Below are 24,052 nucleotides of genomic sequence, written 5' to 3'. Positions count from 1 at the left end.
TGCCTCAGGAAGCGCAGGGGTGCCCGCTTGTCCCCAGGGGATGCTGGCATGTCAGGGGACACTGCTCAACCACCCCGTGCAGGACAGGTCCCTACCCAGCAGAGAACCGCCACGTCCGACGTGGGGGGTTCGGATGGGAAGCCCGGCCCGTCTGCCCCCTGCAGAGCCACTGCCCCGGTTCCGCTAGTTCTTTGTTAGGCCTTAAGTTCAGGGGCTCATTCTCCTGCCTTGTTGGTGTTTGGCGTTGCTTCTGCTCCTCCGGGTCCTCTGCGTCCCTGTCCACACGTTAGCACCAGCCTGCTGGTTTCCGCAGAGACCTGACTGGCCACTACGCCCGCTCTGGTCGCCTGGTCACGGCGGAGGAGGAGTCCGCCCCGAGGGAATGTCCTCCCTTGTTGCTCCCCTGCCCCAGGGCTCAGGTGGGGATGCCCGGGGCTCACAGCTGCGCCTGTACCTGCCCTGACACAGTGGAGCTCCCTCCAAATCCCCTGTCAGGGCCGAGGTGGCTGGGCTTGGGAGCTTTCTCTGTAGGATTCCTTTTCTCTTCCATTTTGCTCGTGCCCCCGAGTGACGGCTGAAGGCTCATTCCACCCGCAGGCAGGTGTGTCTTGTTGCTTCCTATTGACCTAACGCTGCTTTGCTTCTGGTTCCAGGATGATTTTGCTTTTTGAATTAGCCCATCTTTCTCTGATCTTGAAATGCTGGGAGATCGCCACTGATTGCCTCTCAGACCTGAAGAAGATGGACAGCAAGGTAAGTCGTCACGGCCGGCAGCCCTGCTCCTGCTCACTGTGATCCAGATGTAAAAGGCCAAAAGCAGGCTCGGAATTCAGAGGCCCCTCGCCAGGGGGCCTGAACTGTTGCGTTGTTGCTGAATTCCTTTCTAGTCTTTTTTAAGTGCGTTTCACATGGTTGAAATGATGTGATTTTTTCATCAGTAGGGTCGTTAGTGATGACTGGAGGAGTTCATTAGAGAGAGCATAACCGTTGTCCACATGTGTGCCCAGCACTGGAGCACCTGCCTGTGTCAAGCAAATGCCTACAGACCTGGAAGCGGGAACAGACATCAACCAACAGCAAAAGGGCCTTTAGTAACCCACTCTCAGCATGGACAGGTCGCCCAGACAGAAGGTCACAGCTCAGCGTGGACAGGTCACCAGACAGAAGGTCACAGCTCAGCGTGGACAGGTCACCCAGACAGAAGGTCACAGCTCAGCGTGGACAGGTCGCCCAGACAGAAGGTCACAGCTCAGCGTGGACAGGTCGCCCAGACAGAAGGTCACAGCTCAGCGTGGACAGGTCGCCCAGACAGAAGGTCACAGCTCAGCGTGGACAGGTCGCCCAGACAGAAGGTCACAGCTCAGCGTGGACAGGTCCCCCAGACAGAAGGTCACAGCTCAGCGTGGACAGGTCGCCCAGACAGAAGGTCACAGCTCAGCGTGGACAGGTCCCCCAGACAGAAGGTCACAGCTCAGCGTGGACAGGTCGCCCAGACAGAAGGTCACAGCTCAGCGTGGACAGGTCGCCCAGACAGAAGGTCACAGCTCAGCGTGGACAGGTCACCCAGACAGGTTACAGCTCAGCGTGGACAGGTCACCGAGACAGAAGGTCACAGCTCAGTGTGGACAGGTCGCCTAGACAGAAGGTCAAAGCTCAGCGTGGACAGGTCACGCAGACAGAAGGTCACAGCTCAGTGTGGACAGGTCACCCAGACAGAAGGTCAAAGCTCAGCGTGGACAGGTCACCCAGACAGAAGGTCACAGCTCAGCGTGGACAGGTCACCGAGACAGAAGGTCAAAGCTCAGCGTGGACAGGTCACCCAGACAGAAGGTCACAGCTCAGCGTGGACAGGTCACCCAGACAGAAGGTCAAAGCTCATGGTGGACAGGTCGCCCAGACAGAAAGTCAAAGCTCAGCGTGGACAGGTCGCCCAGACAGAAGGTCACAGCTCAGCGTGGACAGGTCCCCCAGACAGAAGGTCACAGCTCAGCGTGGACAGGTCGCCCAGACAGAAGGTCACAGCTCAGCGTGGACAGGTCATGCAGACAGAAGGTCACAGCTCAGCGTGGACAGGTCCCCCAGACAGAAGGTCACAGCTCAGCGTGGACAGGTCGCCCAGACAGAAGGTCACAGCTCAGCGTGGACAGGTCGCCCAGACAGAAGGTCAAAGCTCAGCGTGGACAGGTCCCCCAGACAGAAGGTCAAAGCTCAGCGTGGACAGGTCGCCCAGACAGAAGGTCACAGCTCAGCGTGGACAGGTCCCCCAGACAGAAGGTCACAGCTCAGCGTGGACAGGTCACCCAGACAGGTTACAGCTCAGCGTGGACAGGTCACCGAGACAGAAGGTCACAGCTCAGTGTGGACAGGTTGCCTAGACAGAAGGTCAAAGCTCAGCGTGGACAGGTCACCCAGACAGAAGGTCACAGCTCAGCGTGGACAGGTCACCCAGACAGAAGGTCACAGCTCAGCGTGGACAGGTCACCCAGACAGAAGGTTACAGCTCAGCGTGGACAGGTCACCGAGACAGAAGGTGAAAGCTCAGCGTGGACAGGTCACCCAGACAGAAGGTCACAGCTCAGCGTGGACAGGTCACCCAGACAGAAGGTCAAAGCTCATGGTGGACAGGTCGCCCAGACAGAAGGTCAAAGCTCAGCGTGGACAGGTCGCCCAGACAGAAGGTCACAGCTCAGCGTGGACAGGTCCCCCAGACAGAAGGTCACAGCTCAGCGTGGACAGGTCGCCCAGACAGAAGGTCACAGCTCAGCGTGGACAGGTCATGCAGACAGAAGGTCACAGCTCAGCGTGGACAGGTCACCCAGACAGAAGGTCAAAGCTCAGCGTGGACAGGTCGCCCAGACAGAAGGTCACAGCTCAGCGTGGACAGGTCCCCCAGACAGAAGGTCAAAGCTCAGCGTGGACAGGTCACCCAGACAGAAGGTCAAAGCTCAGCGTGGACAGGTCATGCAGACAGGTCAAAGCTCAGCGTGGACAGGTCCCCAGACAGAAGGTCACAGCTCAGCGTGGACAGGTCACCCAGACAGAAGGTCAAAGCTCAGCGTGGACAGGTCATGCAGACAGGTCAAAGCTCAGCATGGACAGGTCCCCCAGACAGAAGGTCACAGCTCAGCGTGGACAGGTCATGCAGACAGGTCACAGCTCAGCGTGGACAGGTCACCCAGACAGAAGGTCACAGCTCAGCGTGGACAGGTCACCCAGACAGAAGGTCAAAGCTCAGCGTGGACAGGTCGCCCAGACAGAAGGTCAAAGCTCAGCGTGGACAGGTCGCCCAGACAGAAGGTCACAGCTCAGCGTGGACAGGTCCCCCAGACAGAAGGTCACAGCTCAGCGTGGACAGGTCACCCAGACAGAAGGTCACAGCTCAGCGTGGACAGGTCCCCCAGACAGAAGGTCAAAGCTCAGCGTGGACAGGTCGCCCAGACAGAAGGTCACAGCTCAGCGTGGACAGGTCATGCAGACAGAAGGTCACAGCTCAGCGTGGACAGGTCACCCAGACAGAAGGTCACAGCTCAGCGTGGACAGGTCCCCCAGACAGAAGGTCACAGCTCAGCGTGGACAGGTCCCCCAGACAGAAGGTCACAGCTCAGCGTGGACAGGTCGCCCAGACAGAAGGTCACAGCTCAGCGTGGACAGGTCGCCCAGACAGAAGGTCACAGCTCAGCGTGGACAGGTCCCCCAGACAGAAGGTCAAAGCTCAGCGTGGACAGGTCCCCCAGACAGAAGGTCAAAGCTCAGCGTGGACAGGTCATGCAGACAGGTCACAGCTCAGCGTGGACAGGTCGCCCAGACCGAAGGTCACAGCTCAGCGTGGACAGGTCGCCCAGACAGAAGGTCACAGCTCAGCGTGGACAGGTCCCCCAGACAGAAGGTCACAGCTCAGCGTGGACAGGTCACCCAGACAGAAGGTCACAGCTCAGCATGGACAGGTCCCCCAGACAGAAGGTCACAGCTCAGCGTGGACAGGTCCCCCAGACAGAAGGTCACAGCTCAGCGTGGACAGGTCACCCAGACAGAAGGTCAAAGCTCAGCGTGGACAGGTCCCCCAGACAGAAGGTCAAAGCTCAGCGTGGACAGGTCGCCCAGACAGAAGGTCAAAGCTCAGCGTGGACAGGTCTCCCAGACAGAAGGTCACAGCTCAGCGTGGACAGGTCGCCCAGACAGAAGGTCAAAGCTCAGCGTGGACAGGTCGCCCAGACAGAAGGTCAAAGCTCAGCGTGGACAGGTCGCCCAGACAGAAGGTCACAGCTCAGCGTGGACAGGTCATGCAGACAGAAGGTCACAGCTCAGCGTGGACAGGTCCCCCAGACAGAAGGTCACAGCTCAGCGTGGACAGGTCGCCCAGACAGAAGGTCACAGCTCAGCGTGGACAGGTCGCCCAGACAGAAGGTCACAGCTCAGCGTGGACAGGTCATGCAGACAGGTCACAGCTCAGCATGGACAGGTCGCCCAGACAGAAGATGAAAATGGATATATTGGGATCGAGCAAAATGAGCCTAATCGACAGATCATGTTAGATCACAAAACAAGTATTAACACATTTAAGATGAGAGAAATCATGTTAAGTATCTTTTTTGACTGAAATGGTGTGAAACTGGAAATCAGCAACAGGAGGTAAGCTTGAATTTCACAAAAATGTGGAAATCAAATATGTTACTCCTGAACAACCAATGGGTCAAAAAAGAAATCAAAAGGAAAAAAAGATTTTGAAACATAGGACAATGGAAACACAACACACCAAAACTTATGGGCTGTAGCAAAAGCAGCCCTAAGAGGGACGTTTATAGCCAAAAACACCTGTAATAAGAAAAGAGAAAGATTTAAAATAAACCACCTATATTTATGCCCCAGTTAAGTATGTATGCCTCAGTTAAGTTCAGTTCAGGCTTTCTTGGTGGCTCAGATGGTAAAGCGTCTGCCTGTAATGCGGGAGACCCGGGTTCGATCCCTGGGTCGGGAAGATCCCCTGGAGAAGGAAATGGCAACCCACTCCAGTACTCTTGCCTGGAAAATCCCATGGACAGAGAAGCCTGGTAGGCTACAGTCCATGGGGTCGTAAAGAGTCGGACACGACTGAGCAACTTCACTTAAGTTCAGTTCAGTTGCTCAGTTGTGTCAGACCCTTTGCGACCCCATGGACTGCAGCACACCAGGCTTCCCTGCCCATCACAAACTCCTGGAGCTTGCTCAATATCATGTCCATCGAGTTGTGATGCCATCCAACCATCTCATCCTCTGTCATCCCCTTCTCCTCCTGCCTTCAATTTATGCCCAAAGAAACTAGGAAAAAAAAGAAAAAGACAGAACAAAGCCCAAAGTTAGTGGAAGGAAGGAAATAATGAAGATCAGAGCAAAAACAAATGAAATAGAGACCAGAAAACTGTTAGAGAAGATCAATGAAACTAACAGCTGGGTTTTTGAAAAAATAAACAAAACTGACAAACATTAGCTAGACTAGGAGAAATAGAAGATCAAAATCAGAAATGAAGGGGCCTTACAACTGATAAAACAGAAATAAAGAGGATCTTAAGAGACCGATGTGACCTATATGCCAGGAAGGTGGGTAACCTGTACGAAACTGATAAGTTCCTGGAGACATACAGCCTACCAAGACTGACTCATGGGGAAACAGTCTGAATGGACCAGTGAGTAAGAAGGTTGTATTAGTAATCAAAAAATCTCCAAATAAAGAAACACCCAGTGACCCAACAGTCCCACTTCTGGGCATGTACCCAGAGAAAATGTAATTTAAAAAGACACATGTATCCCAGTGTTCACTGCAGCATGATTTAGAATAGCCAGGACATGACAGCAACCTGAAAGTCAACAGAGCAATGGGTAACGGAGCTGTGGTACACACACAGTGGAGTGTTCAGTTCAGTCGCTCAGCGTGACCGACTCTCTGCGACCCCATGAATCACAGCACGCCAGGCCTCCCTGTCCATCACCAACCCCCGGACTTCACTCAAACTCATGTCCATCGAGTTGGTGATGCCATCCAGCCATCTCATCCTCTGTCATCCCCGTCTCCTCCTGCCCCCAATCCTTCCTAGCATCAGAGTCTCTTCCAGTTTGTCAACTCGTCGCATGAGGTGGCCAAAGTATTGGAGTTTCAGCTTTAGCATCAGTCCTTCCAATGAACACCCAGGACTGATCTCCTTTAGAATGGACTGGTTGGACCTCCTTGCAGTCCAAGGGACTCTCAAGAGTCTTCTCCAACACCACAGTTCAAAAGCATCAATTCTTCGGCGATCAGCTTTCTTCACAGTCCAACTCTCACATCCATACATGACCACGGGAAAAACCATAGCCTATTACTTGGCTATAAAAAGGAATGAAATTGGGTCATTTTTAGAGACATGGATGGACCAAGAGACAGTCACGCAGAGTGAAGTGAGTCAGAAAGAGGAAAGTATCTTAGCGCAGGTGTGTGGGGTCTAGGGAGTGGAGTGCGGGCCTTGTGTGCAAACAGAGCTAGAGGCACAGACGTAGAGGACACACGTGGATCCAGGGGAGGTGGGGTGGGTCCAGGGGCCGGGGGTCCCAGGGGGCGGGGGTCCCAGGGGGCGTGGGTCCCAGGGGGCGGGGGTCAAGAGGGCGTGGGTCCCAGGGGGCGTGGGTCCCAGGGGGCAGGGGTCAAGAGGGCGTGGGTCCCAGGGGGCGTGGGTCCCAGGGGGCAGGGGTCAAGAGGGCGTGGGTCCCAGGGGGCGTGGGTCCCAGGGGGCAGGGGTCAAGAGGGCGTGGGTCCCAGGGGCGGTGGGTCCCAGGGGGCAGGGGTCAAGAGGGCGTGGGTCCCACGGGGCGTGGGTCCCAGGGCAGTTGGGGTGGGTCCCACGGGGCATGGGTCTCAGGGGGTGTGGGTCCCAGGGGGCGTGGGTCCAAGGTGGCCTGGGTCCAAGGGTGCGTGGGTCCCAGGGGAAGGTGGTTTGGATCCCAGGGCACAGAGGTCCTAAGGGGTGAGTGTCCCAGGGGGCGTGGGACCCAGTGGGCATGGGTCCCAGGGGGAGGTGGGGTGCATCCCAGGAAGCGTGGATCCCAGGGGGTGTGGGTCCCAGGGGATGTCGGTTGGGTCCCAGGGGGAGGTGGGGTGGGTCCCAGGGAGCATTGGTCCCAAAGGGCGTTGGTACGACGGGGCATGGGTCCCATTGGGCGTGGGTCCCAGGTGGCGTGGGTCCCAGTGGGAGTTGGGGTAGATCCCAGGGGTCGTGGGTGCCAGGGGGCGTGGTTTCCAGGGGGCGTGGATCCCAGGGGGTTGTTGGCAGGATCGCAGGGGGCGTGCGTCCCAGTAGTCGTGGGTACCAGGGGTCATGGGTCCAAGGGGGCGTGGGTCCCAGGGGGTTGTTGGCAGGATCGCAGGGGGTGTGCGTCCCAGTAGTCGTGGGTACCAGGGGTCATGGGTCCAAGGGGGTGTGGGTCCCAGGGGGAGATGGAGTGGATACCAGGGGGCGTGAGTCCCAGGGGGCGTGCATCCCAGGGGTCGTGGGTCACGGTGTCGTGGGTGCTGGGGGAGGTGGGGTGGGTCCCAGGGTGAGTGGGTCCCAGGGGCTCTGGGTCCTATGGGCATGGGTCCCATGGGGAGTTGGGGCGGATCCCAGGGAGCGTGGGTCTCAGTGGGCGAGAGTCCCAGGGGGCGGCGGTCCCAGAGGGGTTGGGTCCCAGGGGCCGTGGATCCAGGAGCCGTGGGTCCCAGGTTGCGTGGGTCCCATGGGGCGTGGGTCTGCAGGGTTAGGTGGGGTGGATCCCAGGGGGCGTGAATCCCAGGGCCGTGGGTCCCAGGTGGCGTGGGTCTCAGGGGGTGTGTGTCCCAGGAGGCATGGGTCCCAGTTGGAGGTGGATGGATCCCAGGGGTGTGACTCCCAGGGGGCGAGGGTACTAGGGGGTGTGGGTCTAAGGGAGCGTGTGTCCCAGGGGGAAGTGGGGTGGATTCCAGGGGGCGTGGAACCCAGGGATCATGGCTCCCAGGGGGCGTGGGTCCCAGGGGGAGGTGGGGTGGATACAAGGGGGCATGGGTGCCAGGTGACGTGGGTCCCAGGACGAGTTGGGGTGGATCCCAGGGGGTGTGGATCTCAGGGGGCGAGAGTTCCAGGAGGCGGCGGTCCAAGAGGGGGTGGGTCCCAGGAGGCGTGGGTCCCAGGTGGCATGGGTCCCAGGGGATGTGTGTTCCAGGAGGCGTGGGTCCCAGTTGGAGGTGGATGGATCCCAGGTGGCGTGGGTCCCAGGGTCCGTGGGTCCCAGGGGGTGTGGATCCAAGGGGGCGTGGGTCCCAGGGGGAGGTGGGGTGGAACCCAGGGGGCGTGGGTCCCAGGTGGCATGGGTCCCAGGGGATGTGTGTTCCAGGAGGCGTGGGTCCCAGTTGGAGGTGGATGGATCCCAGGTGGCGTGGGTCCCAGGGTCCGTGGGTCCCAGGTGGCATGGGTCCTAGGGGGTGTGGATCCAAGGGGACGTGGATCCCAGGGGGAGGTGGGGTGGAACCCAGGGGGCGTGGATCAGATGGGGCATGGGTCCCAGGGGAGGTGTGGTGGGTCCCAGGGGGAGATGGGGTGGATCCCAAGGGGAGTGGATCCCAGGGGGCGTGGGTCCCAAAGGGCGTGGGTCTCAATGCAAAGTGAGGTGATTCCCAGGGAGCGTGGGTCCCAGGGGGCATGGGTCCCAGGGGGAGGTGGGGTGGATCCCAGGGGGCTTGGGTCCCAGGGACAGATTGTGTGGATCCCAGGGGTCGTGGGTCCCAGGGGACGTGGATCCCAGGTGGTGTGGGTCCCAGGGGTCGTGGGTTCCAGAGGGCGTGAGTCCCAGGCAGCGTGGGTCCCAGGGGCGTGGGTCCCAGGTGGAGGTGGGGTAGATCCCAGGGGGCGTGGATCCCAGGGGGAGGTGGGCTGGGAGCCTGGGAGTGACACACACACCCCTGATATTATGATGAAATTGGTAACAAACAAGAGCCTGCGGTTCAGCACATGGGCCTCTGCTCAGTGCTCTCTGATGACCCGAATGCAAGGCATCCAAAGAGGCGAGGTTCGCACAGGGCTGATGCGCTCTGCCGTGCAGCAGAAACTAACCCAACAGTGGAAAGCAACTGTACCCCAATAAAATCAAGGAATAAAAAAAGAAACACACATTCAGGGAGAGATGACTTCACTGGTGACTTCTACCAAACATTTAAAGAAGAATTAATGCTGATCCTTAAAATTCTTCCAAAAAGTTGAAGAAAATGGAATACTCCAACTCGGTTTATAAAGCAAGCATTATCCTGATACCAAACCAGACAAAGTAACTACAAGAAAAGAAAATACAGGGAGGAAATACAGAAAAGAAAATAATCCAGAAAAACACAGATGCAAAAATCCTCAACAAAATACCAGCAAACTGAATTCAGCAGCATATCGTAAAGATCAAACACCACGATCAGTGGGATTTATCCTGAAGTCACAAGGGTGGTTTAACACAGGCAGGTCAATAAATGTGATATACAACATTAAAAGAATGAAGGATAAATATACGGTCATCTGCATAGATGCAAGGAAAGCATTTGACAAAATTCAACATCCTGTCATGTTAAAAACTCTCAACAAAAAGTGTGTGGAAGGAAAATACCTCCACATAATAAAGCCCACACGTGACGAGCCCACAGCTAACATTCTACTCAATGGTGAAAGGTTAAAAGCTTATCTTCTAATATCAAGAACAAGATGATGGTGCCTTCTCTTGCCACTTCTATTTAATACAGTACTAGAAGTTCTAGCCACAATATTCAGACAAGAAAAGGAAATAAAAGGCATCCAAATCATAAAGGAAGAAATAAGTCTGTCTCTGTTTGCATGTGACATGACCGGTTTATACGGAGAAAACTCTAAAGACTATCAAAAACTATTAGAACTAATGAGCGAATTCAGTGAAGCTGAAGGATTCAAAATCATCATCAAAAAGTCAGTCGTGTTTCTGTACACTAAAAATGAAATATGTGAAAGAGGAAATAAAGCAGTTTACAATAGCATCGAAACAGTACAATACTTAAGAATACATTTAACCAAAGAATTGAAACTCTTGTACACTGAAAACTAGAAGCCATTAATGATATACATGAATGAACACACAAAGAATGGAAACATATCTCGTGTTCTTGGATTGGAAGAAGGAAAATTATTAAAATGTCTCTACTACCCGGAACTACCTACAGAGTCAGTGAAATCCATATCGGTTCCAATGGCGTGTCTCACAGGAATAGAAAACAAAGGCGACTTGTATGGAATCACAGAAGAGCCAAACACACAACCGGAGGCACCGTGAGTTCCAGTCAGAGCTGCAGTAGCCGAAACAGTATTGTCCTGGTGTGAAAACAGGCGCGTGGAGCAGGGGACAGAATTGAGAGCCCAGAAATAAGGCTCACGCGACGTCAGCTCCTTCTTGACAAGGGCACCAAAACACCATGGGGAAAGTATAGCCTCTTCAATAAATGATGCTGGGAAGACTGAATGGCCACATGGAGATGAATGAAACTGGACTCCTGCCTTATGCCTCTCACAAAAGTTAACTTGAAATGGATTACAGACTTTAAGACCTGAAACTATAAAGCTCCTTTAGGAACACATAGGGAAAAAAACCTATCAACTTTGGTCTGGGCAGTGATTGATTGAATATGACAGCAAAAGCAAAAGTAAACAAGTAGGGTTACATCAATCCAAAAACCGTCTGCATAGCAAGGAGAGCAATAGCACGCTGCAAAGGCGGCCCGTGACCTAGGAGAAGAGTATCTGCAAACCGTATGTCTGACAAGGATTTAATATCTATATAGGAGCCCAAACCTCAGTAGGAAGTCACCATCATTATCATCACCGCCATTCTCCAGTGGCAAACACTGGGCTCAGGGCCTAATAGACATTTTTCTAAAGAAGGTTTTCAAGCGCTGCATGAAGAGGTGTTCCGCACCGCTAATCATCAAGGAGATGAAGTCAGAACCTCAGCATCACCCCACAGCTGCTGGGAGGCTGGTGTCCAGAAGGCGAGAGACAGCGAGTGCTGGTAAAGATGTGAAGACAAGAGAACCCTGGTGCTGCCGTTGGAGATGCAAACTGGTACAGCTTCTACGGAGAACGTTAAGAAAGTTCCTTAAAATTGTATTTAAAAACTACCGTGTGATCCAGCAATCCCACTTCTGTGTATCCAAAGGAGCTGAAGTCAGATCTTGAAGAGATGTCTGTACCCCATGTTCACTGTGGCGTTATTCACAAAAGCCAAGGTGTGGGAACTGCCTAAGAGTCTGTCTTTGGGGGAACGGATAAAGAAAGTGTGTGTGTGATGCAGTGTCGTCTAGCCATGAGAGTTCAAGCAGACTGATGTGTGTGTAATCGGGGTCCCCGAGGAGCAGAGACGAAGGGAACGGAAAAAATGCTGAGGCAAAGGCTCAGGATTGAGCGCGACAGTCTTTGGGGGACTGTGCGCGGAGGAACAGAGGGGGCCGCAGAGGCTCCCCTGGTGGCCAGGGGCTGAGACTTCTCACTCCCAAAGTAGGGGCAGGTCCAGTCCCTGACGGGGAAGCACAGCCCACACACCACAGCTAAGGTTCACGTGCAGCAACTAAGAGCAAAGTCAAACAAATAAAAATAAAATTTGTCAAAAGAATGGCAGCAGACTTCTTGTTGGAACAGTATGAGCTAAGAAACACGTCAACATCCAAATAATAAAATGAAAAAAGCGTAACTGTTGGGACTTCCCTGGAGGTTCAGAGATTAAGACTGCACTTCCAGTACAGAGGGCGCAGGTTCAGTCCTTGCCTGGGGAACTAAGATCCCACAGGCCTCATGGTGCAGCCAAAAAACAAAGAAAGTGTCAACCTAAAAAAGTTGCATTCGGAGAAAATATCTTTGAAAATCAGAAGCAAAGTAAATATTTATTAAAACAAAATCTGAAAGGTCTGACTTTCACTGCAAGAAAGTTTCAAGAGCTTCTTTAAGCAGAAGGAAGATGATAGCAGCAGAAATCTGGATCCACACAAACAGTGAAGAGGAACAGACAGGGGGGCCATGTGAGTCAGAGACAGGAATACGTGAAGCGCTGGAAAAGGTACTGGCTGTTTAAAGCAGAGATTATAATACGGAGCAGAGGACTCAGCGTTATTATGATGTCAGTTCTCCCCAGACGGAGCAGTAGATTCAATGTGATTCAATCAAAGTCTTGATGGGAGTGTTTCAGAAATTGATGAACTGAGCATAAAACTGATAGGGAAATGCAGAGGCCCTGGAATAACCCAGAGCAGCCCTGGAAAAGCAGAGCAGCATCGGGAATGCAGAAGCCCTGGAATAACCTGGAGCAGCCCTGGAAAAGCAGAGCAGCATCGGCAGGTGTGCACGGCCTCGCCTGCAGGCCTGGGGTAGGCGCACGCGGTTAAGAACAGGTGGCCTGGATGTGGAGACGCACACAGACGGGGGGCCAGGACAGGGGCCAGAAAGAGACCCGCACACTCGGGGCCTCGGCCTGGACCCGGTGCAGAGGCTCCCGCTGGGGACAAAGCGTCTCATCCAGAAAACAGAGCCGGACCGGGGAGCAACCACGCCAGGGAAAGTGAGCACCGGCCGCCCTTCATTCCATGGACAGGAGCCAACTCAACGTGCTCCCTAAACCAGACGTGAGAGCGCCAATGATAAACCAAAGACGTGAGAGCTCAAACGATAAAATTTCTGGAAAAAAAACCCAGAAAATAACCCAAGAGGAATCCCTGTGACCTGTTACCTCACAACCGCTCGCCCGGTTGGTGGCGCACCCAGAGGCTGACCAGCTCAAATGGGCCCGGGGAGGGCTGGGAAATGGACCCCTTTGGAAACAGGTTAGCAGTTTTGTGAAAGTGACGTGTACCTGTCTGTCCACCCCCTCTGGAAACCCCAGGCCCATGTCTCCCCACGTCCTGCAGCATGGCACCCTGTCCTGACCCCAGTGGGGTTAAGTGAAAGGAATTGTTGTCCAGATTTCATAACAGAGCATTTGTTTGAAGTCTGTGTAGTTATTTAAAAGTTCTATGTCCAGTGACATTAACTGTGAAAAGTAAAAACAAAAAAATTTTTTTCTAGCTTTCTCATTTAAATCTTTGCATCTTTTGGAAACATTTTAAGTTTTTCATATATATATATTTATATTACCTAATTTTTTTTGTTGAATTTCTACTGAGTCTTTGAATTACATTTTGAAATGTTTTTTGACACTCGTGAATGTGATTGCTTTCATTAAAACTCTCCACCTACATAACTACTATTGTGCCCACAGGACCCTGCGAGGCTGATTGAAGTTGAGTGCCTGGAGTATGAACTGGAAGCTGTAAAACTGGAAGATAAAATTAAAACCTACACTCGAGAGGCTGTGGAGGTAAGCTGTGGACCAGGAGCTGGAGCAGACACTGAGCCCTTGTGCAGGTCCCTGGACCTTGTATGTGGACTTGGCACCAGGTTTGAGGAGGGGCCCTGATGGGCACGGGCCAGCCTCCTGTGCCCGGGTCTCCCCTGTGAGCGTGGCCGAGGCCAGCTGACGTCCTCCCGGCCCCGCAGCTGCCGGGCCTACCCTGTCTGGCAGGCCTGTGGGTTTATGCAGCCTGTTCCTGGGGCTGGGGGCTGGGATGAGTTGGGCCTCCAGCCAGGCCTTCGTGTGGCCTGTGTGGAGCAGCCCGCCCCTAGCACGCTGATAACACGTGCCCTTGGTGAACACCAAGTCCCCCGAGGGCTCTTGCCATCCTGACTCAGGTCCAGGCAAACAGGCGTGCCCCTGCCCTAATGCAGGGCCTGAGGGGCTCTGGGGAATTGGTGAGGTCATCTCAGGCATGGGGAGGTGGGGACCCCTGGGGGGGTAAGGGGAGACCCCCTGGGAGGGTGGTGGGAGGGTGGGAAGGGAGGAGCAGAGGATCCCCAAGGCCTGGCAGAGGCAGGTTCAGAGGACCCTGGCAAGTGTGCCCCCTTGGTGTGCACCTTGGAGACCGTGGGCTTGTCTAGAATGTTCCACTGGGGGTTGCGTGTGTGTGTGGGAGCTGGTGAGCACGATGGCAAAGTGACAGCCTGAGCTCCGCAGCCTGTCTGCCCAGTGCAGTGGGGTGTGGCCCTGCCCCCGCCGCAGAGGGGGAACCCGGTGACGGCTGTGTCTTTGATAGAATCCTGCCATCAAGAAAGGGAACCAAAATGCATTGAAACAGATGAGGGTGGCTGGCATTGCTCTGGGGCCCCTGTGCCCACTCCCTGGACCGGCTCCCGTGACCCCTGCCCCGGCCCCGCCCGGCCCAGCCCGGGAGGAGGTCTGCCAGTGGACAAGCAGCCCAGCGGGGGCTCCAGGCCGGTTCACGTGCTCTCTTTGGACCTGGGCTGTCCCTGCCAGCACTGCCCTTCTCAAGGGAGGTCGTGGCTGCCTGCTGGCTGCCTGCAGTTGCTGGCAGGCGGTGCGGTAGGACTGCAGGGCTGTGTCTTCTGCCTCTGCCGGCCAAGGGCTCTTCAGGGGCACCGACTGGTTCACGAGGCTTTGATGGTCGCTTCTTGGCAGCCAGGAGGCCAGCAGTCTGAACCCCACGCCTGCTCTAAACCCTGTGACTCGGGAGCGGCACTAGGGCAGGCCCCCTGGAGCCAGAAGCCAGGCCCCCAAACATGGCTGAGTTCAGGAGCCCGGGCAGCCCCGGTGGGCACTGAGAGAGGCCTGGAGCTGCTGAGGCTGTTGCACAGGCTAAAGCCGGCCAGCCCCTGTCTGCGGGCAGGGAGCGTGAAGCACAGGCTCCAGGAGCTCTTCTTTGGGCCGCGGCGTTAACGGGCCATGGCCGCGGTGAGCACGGCGGGGCCCAAAGAAGAGCTCCGCGTGAGCACTCCGTGGGGCCGGGAGACAAGCAGCCTCGCGCAGACGGCTCACAGAGCAGACACTGCCACGGCATGCAGTGTCCGTCCGAGGGCAGATCCAACGGAGCCAGGGCCCTCCATGAGAGATCACACGGGCCACTCCCACCAGCAGACTCAGACCTGGGGCCGGCCCACCTGCATCATCCGGGGCTCCAGGGCTGGCTGGGGCTGGGCCCAGCCTCACACCTGGGCCGCTGTGCTGTGTGCAGGCCCAGCTGGACATAGTGCGGAGACTGGATGTAACGCTGCAGCGGGCCGTGCGCCTGGGCGAGCCCCGGCTTGTCCACACAGTGTGCGCCACCCAGTGGAACGCGTGCCTCCCGCTGCTGCAGCAGAACCTGCGCCACCACCTGCAGAAGCCGCTGGCCAGCATTGCGGATGTCCTGGCGAAGGCAGACAGGTGACGGCCGGGCTGTGCCCCTGGGGGCGGACAGGGGAGCAGACGCTCAGCGTAGGGATGGAATCCAACTCATCTTCCCAGAGAGAGGGCAGGAGCCACGGCGTCCCCCAGAGGTGGCGGCTCCAGAGGCCGCAGGCAGTGGGGGGAGGTACCCTGGGGCTCAGGGGCAGGGCCCTGTGGGGCAAACGGGGACTCCCAGGGGGCCCCCGCCTGAGCTCGAGGGGCCGAGGGGACAGGGCTTTGTCAGGAGGGTCCTGGGCTGCACGGGCGCGGTGGGCGCAGGCGCGAGAGGGGAGGGGTGGGATGGGTGAGCAGGAGGGCCTCGGTGTGTCTCCTCTCCGGCCCCGGGCGGGAGGTCTCCGGTGTGCTGCAGGACGGTCCCTGGCGGATACAGGGCGTGAGATGGGGACTCGGCAGGGTAGGGCGTGGAGGGTCACCTGGGAGGGCGTCCAGCTGCAGGGAGGGCCTGTCGGGGGAGCTGCCCTGCCCCCGTCTGCTTCGGAGATTAACTGTGCTGTGTGCTGAGTTGTTCAGTCATGTCCGACTCTTTGCAACCCTGTGGACTGTAGCCCACCAGGCTCCTCTGTCCGTGGGGATTCTCCAGGCACGAACACTGGAGTGGGTTGCCATGCCTTCCTCCTCCAGGGGATCTTTTCGACCCAGGGAAGTTTGATCCAAACTCAGGTCTCCCGCACTGCAGGTGGATTCTTTACCGTCTGAGCACCAGGGAAGCCCTGAAATTAATCAGGGGTGAATTTTGTCGCCATCATGAGCCCTCCCTTGGAACAGGGTTCCCAGCAGGGGAGCCAGGGACCTGGTGTCAGCCTGTGCTCTGGCGAGGCTTGGGCCGGCGGCCCTCAGTACCAGCACCATTCGTTTCCTGTGGGCACTTGGGGATCTCGTCTGTGGAGTTACATCTCTTCAGATCTGGGATTTTTACTCATTTAAAAATAGTTTCTCCTTCTGGAATCCCACGGGGTCGTATGACAGTCCCCAGCCCAGGCTCCGCTCTCCCTGCAGAACTTCCATGTTCACAGCCCCACCCCTCACGTGACTCACACCAAATTCCGAAGATTTCATGCAGCCCATTAGTTGTCTTTTATTTTGCAAATTCTCTAATTTTTCTTCTTCTCTTTAGCCTATATTTTAAATTTTTAATAACGTCCTCTTCCAAAAATACCTTTTTATTTTCATATTTGTTTGGATTTTAAAATAACATCTAGTTGCCCTCTTTTTTTTTCTCTGACAGTTCTTTTTCTAATTAACTTTATTGCGATATAATCGCAGACAACAGAATGGACACATTGTAATGTCTACTTGCTGTGTTGTTTCTTAACCACGGATGGGTGTTGAGTGCTGTTGAATGCTTCTTTAACTATTGAAAGGAGCTCTGACTTTTCTCTTTTGTTCCTTAATGTGGTGAATTATGCTGACTGGATTTTGAGTAGTGAACCAACCTTGCCTTCTCCGCATGGTCTCGACAAACATGCTTTTTTCTGTATTGCCAGGTTTGATGTCCTGGAGAAGGCAGTGGCACCCCACTCCAGTACTCTTGCCTGGAAAATCCCATGGACGGAGGAGGCTGGTAGGCTGCAGTCCGTGGGGTTGCTAAGAGTCAGACATGACTGAGCGACTTCATTTTCACTTTTCACTTTCATGCATTGGAGAAGGCAATGGCAACCTACTCCAGTGTTCTTGCCTGGAGCATCCCAGGGACGGGGTAGCCTGGTGGGCTGCCGTCTATGGGGTCACACAGAGTCGGACACGACTGAAGCAACTTAGCAGCAGCAGCAGCAGCAGTGTGCTTAAGGGTGTTTGCATGTATATTCATGAGGATGTTGGCCTGTGATTTTCTTGTTTTGTAGCGCCTTTGCCAGGATTTGACATGAAGGTCATGCCGACCTCATTAAATGATTTGGGAAGGTGGGAAGGGTTCTTTCTCCTTTGCTTTCCGAAGGAGTTTGTGCAGTATTGGTGTTTTCTTCCTTCAATGCTGCACAGAATCCAGTGAAACTATCTGAGCCCATCTGAGGTGTTTCTGTTTCCATCCTTTCAACTCTCACGCTGTGGACCTTTCGATTTAAAGTTGTTTAAAGTAGGATGATGCTAGCATCTTAAGAGCTTGAGAGTAAAAGCAACAATAGGATTTTTTTTTCCGGCTTTTTCAGTTTTCACCCCCAAACTGAGAGCATCGCTCCTCAATTGTTTGAAAGAAATCAAAAGTCTATGTAAATTTTATTTATAATGTGTAATATACATAATCATAGTACAGTTCTCAAATATGGGGAAGAAGTTTGGCATTTGATTATTGAGGCTTGAGGTTTTTAATTCAATCAGATGGGGTCCTGTCTAACCTGGGGATTTCACCAATGGCTCACTGTCCCTCCTGGCACCTGACCATTTTGAGGAATTCTGAGAGCAGGCAAACAGGTGTTATCTGCATGGTACAGTTCTCAGTTTTTCTTATATGAGAAATATGGTCTCTGTTTACAAGAATTTTCTACAAGACTATAGGTTTCAGTGCTGTTGGATGGAGGGTCTTGCACACAAACAAGAGGGTCTAAAATCTAATGATCTTCCCTCTGCTTGCTAGCAATTTAGTGATCTCCGGAAAGCACAGAAGTTAAAACATTGTCCTATGGTGACAGAAAAAGCACTTGGAGGAGCAAACAGTTCTGATAAATGCCTTCTAGAGACAGGTTCTCAACATTCAGATTTCTACAGGAAGGTGACTCCAGTTTCCCTAGACTAGTCATTTCATTGCAAAATAATACACAGCTCCTTCAAATAGCACTTTTTCACTATAAATCTGTTGCCTCTCCCAGTGGACATTCTGGATTGATAGAACAAACACTACTCTTTTGAACTGATGCCATTTTGGGTCCTGTTTGAGTGTTTCATAACCCTGTGGGGAGCCTGTCACACTTGGGCAGTACCTGCTAGGGCAGTTCCTTGGCAGTTGTTTAGCCCCCAAGGACCCAAAGATTTCCACCTCAAGCCCACAAAGGCAAAAGCCCCCTCGCCCACAGGAAGCTGACATACCTGGGGCATGTCTTTTGGGGGCTGAATGCAGTTTCTGCTATTCCTGTTGCCCAGCCGCAACCCTGGACTGACTCCCAGAGGCCTTGGAAGGCAGGTGGGAGTCACAGCAGGTTCAATAGCTTCGTTTTCCTGTCTCACTGACAGACCCTTGGCTATCACTGTGCTGCTAATAGAATAAGTACTTGTCGCCAGATGACCATGCCTTTTATACAAAACCAAATTACCTTCCCTAACACCTGATGCCTCTCTGGGCTCCGAACTGCCCTCTGTCATCCAGCATGCTGGCATTCTAGACAGACTTCTAGTGACGTGGCAGATGGTGGAAGTAGTTAAGATTTGGTTTAACTCACTCCTTTGTTCATTGAAAGGAGTTTGAAATTTTGATCTCCTGAGAGCCTGACCACAACCATGGAAAGAATGTGTGACCAGAATGTGGCTTTGACACCAAGTGCTGCTGCTGCCCCTTTGTAATTGGCTTCTCGCTGATTTGACCAGAAATAATGGATAATGTGAATTTTTGTTAACTGTTCACTTGTAGAAAGATAGACTATGTTATCGCCCTTTGTTAGGTAGACATGAACTTTTCCTGCACAAAGCCTTGCTGTAGAGGATGCCCTTACAATAAGGCAAGAAAAAGCATAGTAACTTGTGCTTGGAGAGCTCACTATTTTTATCTTACTGGAGAAGACTCTTGAGAGTCCCTTATACTGCAAGGAGATCCAACCAGTCCATTCTAAAGGAGATCAATCCTGGATGTTCATTGGAGGGACTGATGCTAAAGCTGAAACTCCAATACTTTGGCCACCTCATGGGACGAGTTGACTCACTGGAAAAGACTCTGATGCTGGGAAAGGTTGGGGGCGGGAGGAGAAGGGGACGACGGAGAATGAGATGGCTGGATGGCATCACCGACTCTGTGGACATGAGTTTGAGTGTACTCCGGGAGTTGGTGATGGACAGGGAGGCCTGGCGTGCTGTGATTCATGGGGTCGCGGAGAGTCGGACACGACTGAGCGACTGAACTGAACTGAACTGAACTGAACTGAACTGATACAGAAGAAATAATTTCTGCGTAACTTGATTCTTCTATCTAGTACTTGTATTATAGGTAACCAACACTGATAACTTTGTAGCGATGACTATCAAAGAAATACATAGTAAAACAACCTTTTATTTCCAAATTACTAAAGAGCCAGCCATTGACGCTGCTATGTGAGTTCCATGCTCAAGAGCCATTGTAAGAGATTAAGGGGTTTTTAGATTTTGGGGTTTTGTTTTGGCTTTGCTTTTTTGTTGTTGTTAGGTTTTTTTTTTAGTTTCTTTCCTTTTTCTTTCTCTCTCTCTTTTTTCTTTTTTGGATAAAACACACACAGCTGTTACTATAAAATTATAGGGAGCATGTTCCAGAGTGCTCAGCAGTTTTGGTTAACTGCCAAGCCCTGGCTGCCTCTTGCTAGGTGATGGAAAGAATCTTCTGTTCATGATAGTGCAGGTGATGTGTGTGTGCAAGCGTGTGTGTGTGCAAGCGTGTGTGTGTGCAAGCGTGTGTGTGTGCATTCATGCCTTAACTCGGGTTACTGCTCAACTTTAGTTCTTGACGTAGTCTGCGCTGTCATCTAGATTGTATTGTACGTCTCGATCTGAGTTTCGTCCTGGCAAAAGCAAAGTTGCAGGCACAGCAGTTTGAGAATGCATTCCTCCAGAGTGTTGGATCAGGTTGACCCTGAGCCTTCTTTGGACTTCATTTGGAACGAGGCGTGGAAAGCAGAAGTGGACTGTCCCAAGGAAAGACGTCGGCAAGGAAGAGGAGAGAGCCAAGTGCCAGCGTCTCTCTGGCCTCTGAATGTCTGTGCACACTGCGTGTCGCTCATAATCGCTTCTCTTGAACTTGACTAGGTCGGAGTTCTGCTAATAGTGGCAATCTTGACATTTCTTGGTCAGAATTTAGAGAGATGTGAGACTTCCAATTAATGTCTTATTTACTTCTTTATGTTGATTAGCCTTTGATACATGTGCTGAATCAGAACCTAAATAATTTTTTAAAATGAAATAAATAAAGTGTAGAACGCAACTCTTAACACATGTCTTATCCATAGCTTGTAGCTCGGTCTTTTTCTAAAATCGAGTGTGGCAGTCTCTGCCTTGTGATCGGATTGTTTCGTCTCTGGGTTCAGCGGAACCTGGCCCTTGTCTCCAGTCTCAGCAGCCGTCTCCGCCTGCCCCTCGTGCTCTGCTGCTGCTGTCTCCCTGCTGCCTTTGAGGCGACTTGAGTCTCTGCCAGTGTGTGTGCTTGTTCGGTCAGCTTGTTTGTCCACAGTGCCGCAGGGCGGGAGGGGCGTCGCTGTAGGGCTAGCAGTGCAACCCCCTTAGCCGGGTCAGTGGGGTCAGCGCTTCCCACGCAGCACGGGAAGTCCCTCTGCCTGCCCCTCGTCCACCCCGCTGCGTGGTGGTTGCCTTGTCTTTTGCTTCTGACTGTGTTGTAAGTTCATCTTACAATGCTGTATTGCCCTTAGCAGCTGGAGGTGTTGTTTTTAAAGAAAATTACAGAAAAATAAACAATCTTCTCTTATATTTGCCACTCCCTCGGTGATCCTGCAGGCTCTCCCTTTCTGCTAACCCTCAGATCCAGGTTTCTGCCTGCTGGTATTTCAGTCCGAGCAACTTCTGCTGTAGCCATGCGTTTCGGGAAACAAACTCACTCAGAAGGACAATGCAGATAGTGGAGTGCAGTTTATTACATTGGCGGGCCCAAGGCAGAGTCTCCTCTTAGCCAAGGACGCCGACCAGCATTTGTGAAAACCTTTCATACCCCATGTGTACGTGTCTGAACCCACCACCCCAATTCCTTGAGACTTACATAAACAAAGGAAGGTAAATACAATCACAGTGGCCCCATCATTCATGTGTTAGGTGTTCAGACAGTTAATAATCAATAAGCCTGCGGTTATATTCCTATAGATACAGAAAGAGTTTATGACCTGTCCGGAGGCAGGGGTGATTAGAGTATGTTTTCTCTTAGGCGATGAGTGACCTGGATGTGATCTTCAAGATTCCCCTGTCAGAGGGGTCTTATCCTTCCACTGTAGTCCCCATGGGCACTAAGCACAGAGTTCAGAGTGCATTGGAGAGGTGGCCGAGCGTGATCAGCATGAACAGGCCTCAGACGGGGTCCAGGCCCTGTGAACTCCCTCTTCCCTTCCCTTATTTCTTCTTGTAACGCGTGACTGCTGGTGAGGAATTTTCTTGGCTTTTGTTGACCTGAAAATGGCTTTCCCTTACCATCACCTCTGAAGGTTATTTTCACCAGTTATTGGATTCTGGATTTGCAGACTTTTTTTCTTTAAATACTTTGAAGAGGTTTTTTATTTTCTTCTGGCCTTCATAGTTTCTGATAGAAACCCAGGAATTATTTTAAGCGTGGTTCTCCTGTATGTAATGTGTCCCCCTCCCTTCTGTTTTCAGATTTGTATCTCTTTAACTTTTGCTTTCTGCATTTTGCATATTACTTTGTCAACAAAGGTCCGTCTAGTCAAATCTATGTTTTTTCCAGTAGTCATGTATGGATGTGAGAGTTGGACTATAAAGAAAGCTGAGGGCCAAAGAACTGATGCTTTTGAACTGTGGTGTTGGAGAAGATTCTTGAGAGTCTGTTGGACTGTAAGGAGATCCAGCCAGTCCATCCTAAAGGAAATCAGTCCTGGGTGTTCATTGGAAGGACTGTTGCTAAAGCTGAAACTCCAATACTTTGGCCACCTGATGCGAAGAGCTGACTCATTGGAAAAGACCCTGATGGTGGGAAAGATTGAAGGCAGGAGGAGAAGGGGATGACAGAGGATGAGATGGTGGGATGGCATTACCGACGCGATGGACATGAGTTTGAGCAAGCTCCAGGAGTTGGTGATGGACAGGGAGGCCTCGCGTGCTGCAGTCCATGGGGTCGCAAAGAGTCAGGCACGACTGAGCAACTGAACAGAACTGATTCCTTAGAGCCTTTTTTTTTAAACAAAAAAGTCTTTCTTGGGGTTTGCTGATATACTCAAATATGTAAGATGATATTTTCATCAAATTTGGGAAATTACTGGCTGTTACTTTTTTAGTATAGTTCTGCCTCGTTCTTGCTCTTCTGGGGGGTGTGACTTACATTGAATATTATCTTAACTGGTCTCTAAGGCTCCGTTCATTTTCTTCTGAGAATGTTTTTTATGTGGACCATTTTAAGAAATCTTATTGAATTTATTACAGTATTATTTCTGTTTTATGTTGTGGCTCTTTGGCTGCCAGGCCTGTTGGATTCTTAGCTCCCCAACAAGGGATCAAATGCACACCTCCCGCTTTGGAAGGACAAGTCTCAGCCACTGGGATGCCTGGGAAGTCCTGGCTCCACTCATTTTTAAAAAAGCTTTTTCAATATGTTCTTCTGGTGGGATAATTTCTATTGATCTGACTTCAGGTTCACTGACTCTTTTTCTGCTCTCCAATCTGCTGTTAAGCTCAACCAAGAATTTTTTCATTTCCGTTATTACAGATTTTTTGCTGTAATATTTCCTTTTTTCCTCTGAGATTCCCTATCTGTTCTCTCATTAGCAATGTTTTCCTTCAACTCTTGGTACATATTTGTTTTTGTGCTGTAATATCTGCGTTAAGGGTTTACCTGCTAAACCCAGCGTCTGGTCCATCTTGCATTCTGACTGTGGGTCACCGTTTCCTGTTTCCTGGCGTAAACTGTAGGTTTTCACTGTGTGCTGCACGTGGTGGCTGCTGCACTGTGGAGTCTGGATTCTGTGGCCTTTTAGGAAAGTGTTGATTTTTGCGTTCGTGGGCACTTCAGTTACTGGCTGTGAGGTGGCTCCGTGCTTCCTTGGCTGCATCTGGAAGGTCACGGCATTTTCCAGCCTGCACCGTGCTCTCTGCCGTCTCTGACGGGACCTCCTCTTTGGGTGGGTCAAGAGCGCTCTTCCTGGGCCCGCACCCCTGGGGAGAAGCCCCGTGCAGTCTCAGCTGACATAGGGTGAGAGAGCAGCACCCAGCTCGCTCCTCTCTGGCAGGCAGGCCGGCAGCGGCTGGTCCGGTGCCAGGTCCAGTCCCACTGCTCCAGCCCCGAGCAGAGGCCCCCCTCTCCGGACTCCCCTGCCCCGGCTCCGTGGGTCCACTCCCCCCGGCTCCGTGGGTCCACACTCTGCCAGCGGTGCCTAAGGACACTGTCTCCAGGAGGCCGCAAGCATGGGCCCCTTCCTGAGTTTCCTGCTCCAGGGCCCCAGGCTCGTGTTGCCCAGACCTGGGGCTGTTCGGCCCAGCTTTATGCGTGGCAGAGACCCGATCGTCGCTGGAAGCAGAGAAACTCTGAACACTACTCATTTCATGTCCTCTTTGTCTGACCCCGTTCGTCCTGCTTTGGCGGCGGCAGAGTCTCTCCTCCGAGTCTGCTGTCTTCACACAGATCTTCATCTGTCTTCATGTCCGTGGCCTCCCTGGGCCAGTGGTTTGCTCGTCTGTTCCTGGCAAGGGCTGTTCTGCTGCTGTTGAGCCCCTGTCTTGTCAGGCTCTTTGCGACCCCGTGGACGGCAGCTCGCCAGGCCTCGCTGTCCGTCTCCAGCTCTTGGACCTTGCTGAAGCTCATGCCCATCGCGTCGGTGATGCCATCCAGCCGTCTCGTCCTCCGCCGTCCCCGTCTCCTCTTTCCTTCAATCCTTCTCAGCATCAGGGGCTTTTCCAATGAGTCAGTTTTTCTCATCAGGTGACCGAATTATTG

The 24,052-nt window shown here is 52.9% G+C and overlaps 1 protein-coding gene across 1 annotated transcript in view; it reads left to right on the top strand.

Annotated features, from left to right (window-relative positions):
* CFAP46 (cilia and flagella associated protein 46) overlaps window positions 1–24,052 on the top strand; it is a 105,622-nt gene that overhangs the window by 9,877 nt on the left and 71,693 nt on the right. Inside the window, exons 9-11 of the mRNA XM_055424372.2 lie at window positions 654–753; window positions 13,264–13,362; window positions 15,071–15,261. Coding sequence (XP_055280347.2) covers window positions 654–753; window positions 13,264–13,362; window positions 15,071–15,261 — 390 coding nt within the window. The remainder of the gene's footprint in view (window positions 1–653; window positions 754–13,263; window positions 13,363–15,070; window positions 15,262–24,052) is intronic.

The sequence above is a fragment of the Moschus berezovskii genome, chromosome 12 (genome assembly GCF_049115385.1).
Source record: "Moschus berezovskii isolate FMDL1 chromosome 12, NW_MosBer_1.0, whole genome shotgun sequence".
Classification (NCBI taxonomy): Eukaryota; Metazoa; Chordata; class Mammalia; order Artiodactyla; family Moschidae; genus Moschus; species Moschus berezovskii.
This window is presented reverse-complemented; position numbering and strand designations above follow the sequence as displayed.